Here is a 10,857-nt window from a genome sequence, read left to right on the forward strand (position 1 = left end):
TAAAATACATACACAATTGTTTAGACTAATCGGTACATCGATTACCCGAGTCCCGAGGCACAATAGAATGATGTCACAAAGTATCGGTCCAGTCTCAATTTTCCTCTTCAAAATACCAATCTCCTACCTCCCTCTTTTTTCTGTCACTCAAACTACCCTCCTACTAGTCCACCAAAACCTCATTTTTCCTCTTCCAAATAACAATCTCCTACCGGCTACCTCCCTTCTTAATCTGTCACTTAACTACCCTTCCTACTAGTCCACCAAAGCCTCAAACTTTCTCAAAAATCACTACCAGTGCCCTTCATGTCGTGGCACTCTCAGGAAGCAATCAGGCGCGTTGCTCGCAATAACCACGCCACCAAAATCACAGTTACCTCGTAAAACTTTTCTTGTTGGAGTATAAATCCACTTGTGAGTCCCACATTGGTGAAAAAGAGAGAGATTGTCTATCTTATAAGGCCTAGGGGTGTTTCTCCCATTGTCAATTGGTTTTGGGAGATAAGAGCATTCTTGGGCTTGTGAGTTAGACTTCTCTCCTCCACCGCGGGTAAGGCCAGACCCATCTCGTGTTTATCATGGTATCAGAGCCCAAGGCAAAAAAAAAGACCTGGGTCTCGTGTTTAAAAACTGAGCCTTTATGTGCCCCGACCCGCCGTGAGGATGTCCAGTCCCTTCGGTTTCAGCATGAGGAAGTCCAGTCCCTCGAGTCGAGTGAGCACTGTAACGGCTGTGAGGATGTCCAGTCCCTCCAGACCGATCTTTAAGTGGGCTCACAAGTGAGGGGGTGTGTTGGAGTATAAATCCACTTGTGAGTCCCACATCGGTGAAAAAGAGAGAGATTGTCTATCTTATAAGGCCTAGGGGTGTTTCTCCCATTGCCAATTGGTTTTGGGAGATAAGAGCATTCTTGGGCTTGTGAGTTAGACTTCTCTCCTCCACCGCGGGTAAGACCAGACCCATCTCGTGTTTATCATTTCTATACGCCGCAGTGTCTTACATACATTCTTACATAAAACTGCATGCTACTTATGAGTCTGAGACCCGCAAAAAATTTATAGAACTAGAACAAGAATTTTACTTGTGTTTGTGACATTACCTGCAAGAATCCTTTCCAGCTCCGACGGTTCAATTTGCTCAATTCGATCAATCAAGCCCGAGGGTTTAGCTATTGAGGTATTTTGAGCTCCGTAAATGTGTTGTAGATCATTCCTTGGCGGTCCAAGTTACCGATTTATACGGTAGAAATGGTAGAAATTGACATGATTTGGGGTAAAAATTAGGTTTTGGGTTTACTAAGTAAATGAAAGAGAAAGGGAGTGATATTGCTACCTGTGAATTAATAACTTTAGCCATTGAGTTAACAATAAAAGAAGGAGGCCATTAATGGAGTATATGAGTAGATTTTTAGGAGGATTGATGGGAATGGAAAGGAAGTAAGTGACACAGAAGAAAATTAGGAAAGTTAGCGTAGTTGTGAAAGTGGTGTATAGATTGTACGTATTCCGTATTATTATAATATACGTATACATGTTGCTATACCATGAGATATTGGTGAGATTTTGGTGAGATTTTGAATGGGGTTTATATTCACTTTATGTATAAGTTATGGGGTTAAATTACTCTAATTGAAAGTTATGGGGGTCGATTTCACAATTGCTAAGAGTTATGGGAGTCAATCACCACTTCCCTCCTCTTCTAGTAAGTATATATTTTTAGTTAGTTTAGTTCCTAATTTCTAGTGATTGACATCTTATGTAATTAGTAAATATCCTAGCTAACTTGGGCATAGTCTTTGTATAAATAGGATGCTTGTAATTGTGATTAATCATGCAATATAATTCTTAGACCATCCTCAAGCAATGGTCATGCTAATTAGGTCACCATTTATACTTTACTCTTAGTTATTTTCCATTTCCCCAAAATTTTCCACTTTTTCAATCAATTATCATTTATTCTCCCTAAATAAACTCTCTCTCATCCTACTACTTTTGCTCCTACCCAATAATAATAGAACACCTCATTTTCACTAGGTCATGAAGGAGGTCATGAGCAAGGTCAATTTAGTTGGTAAAGGTCACAAATTGACCTTTTGACTCCAAAGGTCATCCTAATTTTTGTGTTAAGTGGTAATTAGTGTGACCAAGCAAGGTCATGACCTAGCAATTGACCTTGCTTGGGGATGATCTTATAATAGGAATAACAAAAAAGAAAAGGTATAGTGGATAGGATAGATAAGGTTTTTTAATACATTGTGTACTTTGTGTCTAGTCGGCGTGGTCACCTATGAATTTGCTCAATAAACAAACTAAAACTTCTCAAGAAGTAAATGTGAGATTATACGCAAGAATATGCCTTCCATTATAGGCTCTAGCTAGGTCACGTGCCTTGCCTCATCCGCTAATATTAACTTCTCGAGTTCTCATGTCTAGACACGTTAAGTGAGTCACGTAAGAGCATGTACTATAGAGAGGAGGTTCTTATCCTCTTATTTTTGTTTTTCCCCTCTATTTTTTTGACACCTCAATTACTTTTTATCCATTTCATTTTTCAACATTTACATCCTCTTCCTCTATTCTTCTCCTATATTTTTCTACAATAGAGAGGAAGTCTCATTCTTCCTCTTAAATTAACCATTGCACATAAACCTTCAATATTAAGAAAAAATATAAGAAATTAGATATAATTGATTGGTTGAAAGGCACAAGGGCCAATGTACTCCTTCCTCTAAAACTAGAGGAAGTCCTCTTCATCCTCTTGCTAAGAGGATACTCCATACTTGTTCCACAATAGAGAGGACCTCCTCTTAGATGAGAGAGAAGGCTAAGAGGAGGGTAAATCCTCTCTATTGTACATGCTCTAAGTGGGATTTGTCCATCAGGTTCGATTCATACGGGCCATGTCAAAATCAAAGTCACGCCCAAGAGCGGAGCTATGGTTATATCTATGCTATAGCAAAAATAGTTTTTATAAAATCATTACACATTAACATTAGGTTATAAACTTATAACATTTATCTAGATCCATTGAGATTTTATCTATATTTGGGATAAAGGTAATTATTATCGGATAAATGGATAATAGAGCCTAAATGAACAATGGATGAAAATGATGGTAGTTGAAGATACAAATGAGAAAGATAGCGTAATACTCGCTCCATTAAGGGAGTAAAATTAACCCATTACCCCCTAAATAGATATGTCAAAAGATTACACGACTCGAAAAATTTACCAAACCCGCCCGAAATTAATCTGAACACAAAAATGACCCTATCCGATAATATCCTAGTTCGAGATGTAGTAGTTCAAGTTACAAAGGTTTAGCCCTAAATAAGATCGAATTTTTCTTTAATGTGTACTTTAAAGGTACACATTAAAAAGGTAATTAGATAAAGATTTAAAAAGTTATTGTATTAATTATGACTAACATTATACGTCAATATCTGACATATATTTTTAGAAATCTTTCTTTAATTTTCTTATCCCACGTTAAAAAAAGAATAATTTAATAATTACTCCCTTTTAGATACCACTTTTCTAAAATTACTCCCTTTTGAAAACTTTTTAATAATTTACTCCCATAAAATGTTCTCAGGTCAAAAATTGCACCCAAATGCACTTTCAAGTGAAAAATCTTTATTTATGACCGTTTTGCCCCTATCTTCTTCCCTCCCTCATTTGTAAAACGTGTTCTGGACTGCACCATTCGTCAACCAACCATCTTCATCTTTAATTGTGAGCTCGGAATCAGACCTTTGTCTTGCCTCAACCACGCTGCCAACGTGGTACCCACACCTGCTCCTTCAATCATCATCACCTCCGCACCATCATGAAGGATCAACACCATTTCCCACGCCGGCCATCATCCGCCTTCAAGCGCGGAATCGAAATCGACACCACTCCATTCACGCACTATGCAAAGAACAACACCATTCGTCAACCCCAATTAAACCCAACAACGTACCACCACCAATACAACAACAAACCACAGCGCCATTATCGCCAATTTTCGACGAAATTCTCCCCGACCACCATCAACCACCAATACCCAACACAAACCACAAATATATCGCCCACACTTCAAATTCCCGACACAAAAACTTTTAAACAATTAAAATCAAAACAAATCAAATCACTAATTTCTCCATTTTCCCTCTCACACTGGGTTAGGAGGAAGAAGCGTTTTTCAAAGCTTCAATTAGTTACTACCGGAAAAACGTTCTTGTCATCGCGTAGTGTTCCCTAATTTCCCAATTTTCAAAGTTTCAATTAAACACTACCCAGAAAAACGTTTTTCAAACTTTCAATTAAATCCCTAATTTCTCAATTTCCTCAATCACCTTGTTTGATTTTTTGATGTTTTCGCCAGGTCATTAAGTGTTTGTTGTTGGTGTGGTAGTGGTAGCATATTGGTGGTGGTTGGTTATGGAGGATTGGAGGAAGTAAGGGAGTGAAGGGTGTGAATGATAAATGAAGAAGATGAATATAGAGAAGGGTATTTTCGGCATAAAAATAGACTTAAAATCAGAAAATTTAAAAATTGACGGAATTTGTTACCGGAGTGTCAATTTGGGTGCAATTTTTGACCTGAGAACATTTTATGGGAGTAAATTATTAAAAAGTTTTCAAAAGAGAGTAATTTTAAAAAAGTGGTATCTAAAAGGGAGTAATTATTAAATTACTCTTAAAAAAATCCAATAAGATCAAAACTGTCATCAGAAAACACCCAAAAATCGTAGAAACCCTAAAATTTTTTTTTTATTTATTTATTTATTTTTTTTTTTTTTTTTTTTTTTTTTTTCGATAACACATCCAAAATTGAAAGAGCCTAGCAGAATACGTACTCCGTAATTTGCCATGAATCAAAGGGTAAGAAAAGAAAAGAAGCATAGCCACGTGGACCCAAATTATCCAAAACGCACCCAAATAGGCAAATATAATAAAATTAAATAATAAAATAATATAATTACCAAAAAACATTATTCAGTCAAAATCACTCTTTCTATATATCTTCTCTTGGATTATATCTTCATCATCCCTCATTGATCACACACACATCCAAATTCCAAACCCTGCCCGAACTCCATCAACCCGACCCGATGACCCGCCGCTGCTCGCACTGCAGCCACAACGGGCACAACTCCCGTACCTGCCCGAACCGAGGGGTCAAACTATTCGGAGTCCGATTAACTGATGGATCTATCCGTAAGAGTGCTAGTATGGGTAACCTTTCTCATTTCGGTTCATCTTCTCTTCATCAAAACGGTGTCGTTGGTAACACTACCCCTGGTTCCCCTGCCGCCGGCGATCATACCCCTGATCACCTCCGCGCTTCCGCCGCTGCTGCCGCCGTTGAGGCCGGTTATGGTTCCGAGGATTTCGTCCCTGGCAGCTCTTCTTCTCGCGACCGTAAAAAAGGTTCATTGTAATTTTCATTGTTTTTTTTTGGGGGGATTTTGAGTGGTTTTAATTGTTTGGATTATGTTTTATTTTGTTGGGTTTGTTTTATTTTTTGATTTGGTATTTGATTAATGATTTGTTGTTTTGCTGTTTTTGGGGAATTTTGTTTTATGTATATGGATAATTTAGGAATATACGTTTTCGTCCCGATCATTTGTTTACCTTTGATTAAGATTCAAAGATTTCCTCCCAGAGAGGGGAAAAAAAAGTAAACAAATGAGTCAGACGTAAGCCGTAAGGAGTATTAAATTAGTAGTATACTGATACTGTACATGATTATGGAGGAATAGTTGGTTTATGTGTACTATGGAGATCTTAAGAAGGAAAATTTATGGTAACCGATTGTGTCATGGTTTGGAAGTTGTTGAATCGTGGCTCAGTTATTGCTTATTTGGACTGTTCGAAGTAGGTTTGTTGGCGTGGTCGCGTGGACTAGAGTTTTAGAGTAGTTTATGTCTCTATTCGGAAAGCAGGGGAGAGTAAGTTAGGTGGAATAATTTCTTAGACGTATTAACACATCCTTGAGTATTAGGCAGTTAGGCCTCCTATTTACAGGTTACTGGACTGTTTAAGCCCAAATATCGACTCATGGGGTTCTGAGTTTAACTTCGAAGAGGTGTTAGAAGGAACTTCAATTTGGTGGGAGTATGGTCCACTGACCTTTTCCACTATTCATTTTAGTGAATTGGTTATTTATTCGATAAACAAGGTAAAAAGGGAAAGTCTGATGAAGGTTTAGACCGATAGATGACAGGTATTTTCTTTTAAAAGAAGCATTTCTATGGTAGGCTCTAGGAACTTTTATTAGGCAGGACATGTGCAATTAGGGTGATCGGAATGTTGGATGATTTAAATTGGTTGATTTGGTCTATTGTTTGATTGTCTTGTACTCCTTCCGTCCCGGTCAATTGTTGTCCTTTGGTTTTGGCACAAAGACCAAGTGGAGGGGGCCAATCACTAAATGACAAGTGGAACAAATTGGGTGTGAATGATCAAATTACTCATCAAGTTCATTTTTAAAATAGAAAGGACAACAATTGACTGAGACACCCCAAAATGGAAAAAGACAACAAATGACCGGGACAGAGGGAGTAAGTTACTTCATAGGTGGTATTTGCATCAACATATGGGATTATGGTGGGTGGCTAATGTGTGGATGGAAATCGTTAAAGCTAGTTTTTAGTTGGCGTTACCTTGAACTGTGCATAAATATGTGGAATTGGTCAAGCAGAGGGCTATTTTATTAGTTGTGATAAGTTGAGACTGTTCAAGTTGAGATGCTCTTGTTTAGTGGCGGCATTCTTGTTTGGATTAGAAAATTTTTGGCCCTTTCCTCCCACACTTTTTTGAAGGATTTGGGTTGGGCCAGTAGATGTGACAATCTGGTTACTTGGTATGTTATGCGTCGGGTTAAAATAGGTTGTGTTGTATCGGGTTCAGGTTTTTTTGGGTCAATATCGGGTTCGGGTTCATGCCCGGTCATCATTGGTTGACAGGTTGAATCGGATTTACTGCGTTTGGTTATCAATCTATATTTTATCTTATGTATTCGTGTTTGGACTGGTAAAACAACTTTTTGGTGCATGTAAATTAGTTTTAAGTTAAAACAATTAAGGTGATGGTCAATTCGATCTTATTTAGACGATCCTATCCGGTCATCAATCAGTTTGAGTCAATTTCGTTTCACGAGTCATCTCCGATTAGTATGGGCCGGATTCGAGTTCAGACTTCAGACAAATAAGGCTGTTATCGGTTTAACCTGGGTTAGGTTGAGTTTAGTCCGTTTTATTTTTAAGTTAAAACTATTAAGCGGATTGTCAATTCGGTCTTATTTGGACTATCCTATGCTAATTTGTTATCTGGTCATCCGTCGTCAATCAGTAACAATTAAGGCTGTCATCCGTCATCAATCAGTTTGAGTCCATTTCGGGTCACGAGACATCTCCTATCAGTATGGGCCGGATTCGAGTTCAGATAAATAAGGCTGTTGTCGGTTTAACCTTGGGTTGGGTCGAGTTTAGTCGGTTTCGATTCACTGAATTTTCAGGTTATGTCAGGTCAGGTTTTTGGCGGTTTGATCGGGTCAGCTTTTTCGAGCTATAGTTGGGTATAAGGTCTCTTTTATTTGTAGCAAGTCTTGAGGTCATGAGTACCAACTCTCATGAGCTATGTTACTCCGACACTTCACTTAGATGACGTGTCGTGTGTCAGACACGATCCGACACTTCGACACTTCACCTTAGATCAAAAAATTGAAAACTTCGCATGAAATAGCCGTGCCCGATGCTTAACTCGACACTGTCAGAGAGTGTGAGTAACACACCTCATGAGTCAAGATGTTACCAGCTAAGCTAGCTAAGCTAGTTGACATTTGCTAATGATGAGACAAATGATAAATATATGTGAAATGACAGTATTTTTCTTACTGTAGGTATTGCATGGACTGAAGAGGAACACAGGATGTTTCTTCTCGGGCTACAAAAACTCGGGAAGGGTGATTGGCGGGGAATATCTCGTAATTATGTGATGTCAAGGACACCCACTCAAGTTGCCAGTCATGCTCAGAAATATTTCATCCGGCAAAGCAACGTGTCCAGAAGGAAAAGGCGGTCTAGCTTGTTTGATATTGTGGCTGATGATGAGGTGACAACCTTTTCCTCTCATTCAAAAAATTAATATAGGTGATTTTGTTCTGGAAAGTGCATGTTAGACGATTCAGATTAACCAACCCGCTTCTTATAACTGCTACAATAGATCAAATATTGAGAGGCAATTTCCTATGGTGGCGACTCGAGAAAGGGGGTTGAATATACACAATACACAGCCTTACCAGTTACCTCTGTGTTTTAACATATAGAGGCTGCTTTATGACAACTCATAATGAAATTAGGGTTGTAGAATTCCCATCCACACTCTGCCACTTCACTATTTTAGTGTGTAGTGAATCATTTTGCTTTATTCCATCATATTTTAGTGTCAATGAATAGTCTTTTGCCCTGTCTTACACTTGGTTTTTATTATTGCTTTTACAGGGAGGCGGTGATACAGAAATGGTATCGCATGACTTTCTCCCAACACAACCTCTAGATACTGAAACTGAAAATCCCGACTCATTTCATCCTGCTCCATCCCTTGATGAAGAATGTGAATCAATGGCATCTACCAACTCCAACTCCAACTCCATGGACCCAGAACCGGCTCCAGCTAAGCCGGAAACCTCACAAAGCTCCTACCCAAGTGACACCCCCCAAAACTATTACCCTCTTGTTTATCCAACTTATGTTTCTCCATTTTACCCCTATCCAATCCCACTCTGGACAGGCTATAATCCTGAGCCAGCTAAGGAGATGCATGAGGTGGTTAAGCCTACGGCAGTACACTCGAAGAATCCAATCAATGTCGATGAGCTGGTTGGCATGTCAAAATTGAGCTTGGGTGAAACAATTGGGAGCGGAGAGCAGTCAAGTTTATCGAAGAAATTACTAGAAGGTTCCTCTAGGCAATCTGCCTTTCAGGCTAATCCTGCCCCTAGCAGTTCAGGTATGAACCCTGGTGGAAGTCCAATCCATGCTGTGTGAGTGTGAATGTGCAAGTTAGTGTTAGGTTTGGCTCAGAGCTCTTGAGCTTCACAGTTGTACTGTTAATATGAATGATATATCTGTGTGCAATTTGGTTTCTGAGCTGTCTTTTTTTTTTTTTTCAAATGGTTTCTTCCTTGGGATCAATTTTAGGTAGTTTGTTATTCTGTCAAAAGTCGATTCTTTACTGCGGTCTAAAATTGTGTGTATTGAATACAGTTGTTAACCCGAGTTTCAGTAAGTTAAACAGTAATTTTTAATGTGTATATTATGTTGCAATTCTGCTATTTTCTGGGAAATGTTGCGTTCCTCTTGTACTTGCTGTTTAACTAGATGAAGTAGCACATTACAGAAAGATGATACACAGAGATTAACTGTTGACTGGTTGTATTCTGATTTCTGAATATCATATCTCATCCTTGTCTGTGAGAACTCGTGCTACTGTGCTAGAATTCCCGGGATTTGATATCAGATGGATGCATAATCGTATTCTTTCCCTATGCTGAATATCCTGATGAAGCAAAGCTGTAGACATTCTTACTCGTATTCTAACCAAAAACCGACCCAAAACTGTAGTATCTAGACCTGTCAAACGGGTCGGGTCCCGGGCCAGGTCATACGGGCCGGGTCAGAATACGGGTCGGGTCGAATACGGGTCGGGTTATGCGGGTCACGGGTCGGGTTAGGGTCAGAATACGGGTCAAGAAATAAATTCAAACATCTTTTTTAAACGATTTTTTTAATTAAAAAAATATTTTTTAAAAATGTAAATCATATTTAAAATTAATATTTTAATCATATTCAACGTTTACATTAATTATATTGACATAATTATTAAAATAAAGTTTTTTTAATAATTATTTTATTATTAAATATTATAAAAGTTATGTAAAATTAACTTTTTAGTTGTTTTTGTAATTTTAAGTAATAAAAAAAATATTTTTTTAACTATTTTTTCAAATATAATATATAAATATTACTCCCTCCCATTCACTATTATGTTCCCATATCATATGGGCACAATAATTTAGGAAAACTATAAAAAATGAGGAAATGGTTGGGTGGTGTTTGGTGATAGGAGAGATGGATGAATAATTATGAGTTAAATAAAGAATTGTAGGGCCAAAACATTAAGAAAAGTAATAAAATAAGAGAAAAAGAGCTGTGTGGGGTTTGGTGATAGGAGAGAGGGATGAATAAAATAAGAGTAAAAGTTACCAAAAAAGGAAAGGGGAACATTACTTGAATAATCCATTTCGGGAAAGAGGGAACATTATAGTGAATGGGAGGGAGTAATATTTTAATAAAATTCTTGATTTACCTTTGACCCAACGGGTCGACCCGTTCGGGTCGGGTCGGGTCTTGACCCTAAAATAACAGGTCATTTCGGGTCAAACGGGTCCCGGGTCGAAAAAACTGGGTCTGTAACCCTTAAAACGGGTCGGGCGGGTCGGGTTTTCGGGCCGGGTCGAGTTTTGACAGGTCTAGTAGTATCCAACCTGTATTTGACATTTCGACCTGCATTAACCCGTTTGACAAGTCTACCCGTGTAATCATGAAATAGTTTATGAATTGAGCATTTTCCGGCAAAAAATCTTGACTTCTGTGTGAATTTGGCCTTTTATTGCTCAGAGTATACTAAAACAGCATAGAAAACAGATGTTCCTCGCACTTGGTAGCTTGGATGGAACTGCCTTTCCCTCAAGTGTACAGGAAGTAAGTTCCTGCTACGCGGTCTTCTCCAACAAGCCCTTGCGCAACGTGACACCATCACCACTCCTATAGTAGCACACAATGCACTAAGAACAGCGTTTTGCATC

General features: G+C 38.4%; 1 protein-coding gene across 1 annotated transcript; it reads left to right on the forward strand.

Moving 5' to 3' along the window:
- Positions 1-4,981: 4,981 nt before the first annotated feature.
- On the forward strand, positions 4,982-9,303 carry LOC141638493 (transcription factor MYBS3-like). Its single transcript, XM_074447907.1, has 3 exons — positions 4,982-5,417; positions 7,891-8,102; positions 8,492-9,303. The coding sequence occupies exons 1-3, from the start codon at positions 5,099-5,101 to the stop codon at positions 9,035-9,037; spliced, it is 1,077 nt and encodes a 358-aa protein (XP_074304008.1). The 5' UTR covers positions 4,982-5,098; the 3' UTR covers positions 9,038-9,303.
- Positions 9,304-10,857: the final 1,554 nt, after the last annotated feature.

This window comes from Silene latifolia, unplaced genomic scaffold (genome assembly GCF_048544455.1).
Source record: "Silene latifolia isolate original U9 population unplaced genomic scaffold, ASM4854445v1 scaffold_20.1, whole genome shotgun sequence".
Taxonomy (NCBI): domain Eukaryota; kingdom Viridiplantae; phylum Streptophyta; class Magnoliopsida; order Caryophyllales; family Caryophyllaceae; genus Silene; species Silene latifolia.

What these genes read in the sequence shown, in the direction of transcription:
- LOC141638493 (XM_074447907.1), top strand. Translation starts at nt 5,099, where the DNA reads ATGACCCGCCGCTGCTCGCACTGCAGCCACAACGGGCACAACTCCCGT. An exon ending in TTCTCGCGACCGTAAAAAAG is followed by an intron (nt 5,418 to 7,890) that starts GTTCATTGTAAT and finishes TTCTTACTGTAG; the next exon opens with GTATTGCATGGACTGAAGAG. An exon ending in ATATTGTGGCTGATGATGAG is followed by an intron (nt 8,103 to 8,491) that starts GTGACAACCTTT and finishes TTGCTTTTACAG; the next exon opens with GGAGGCGGTGATACAGAAAT.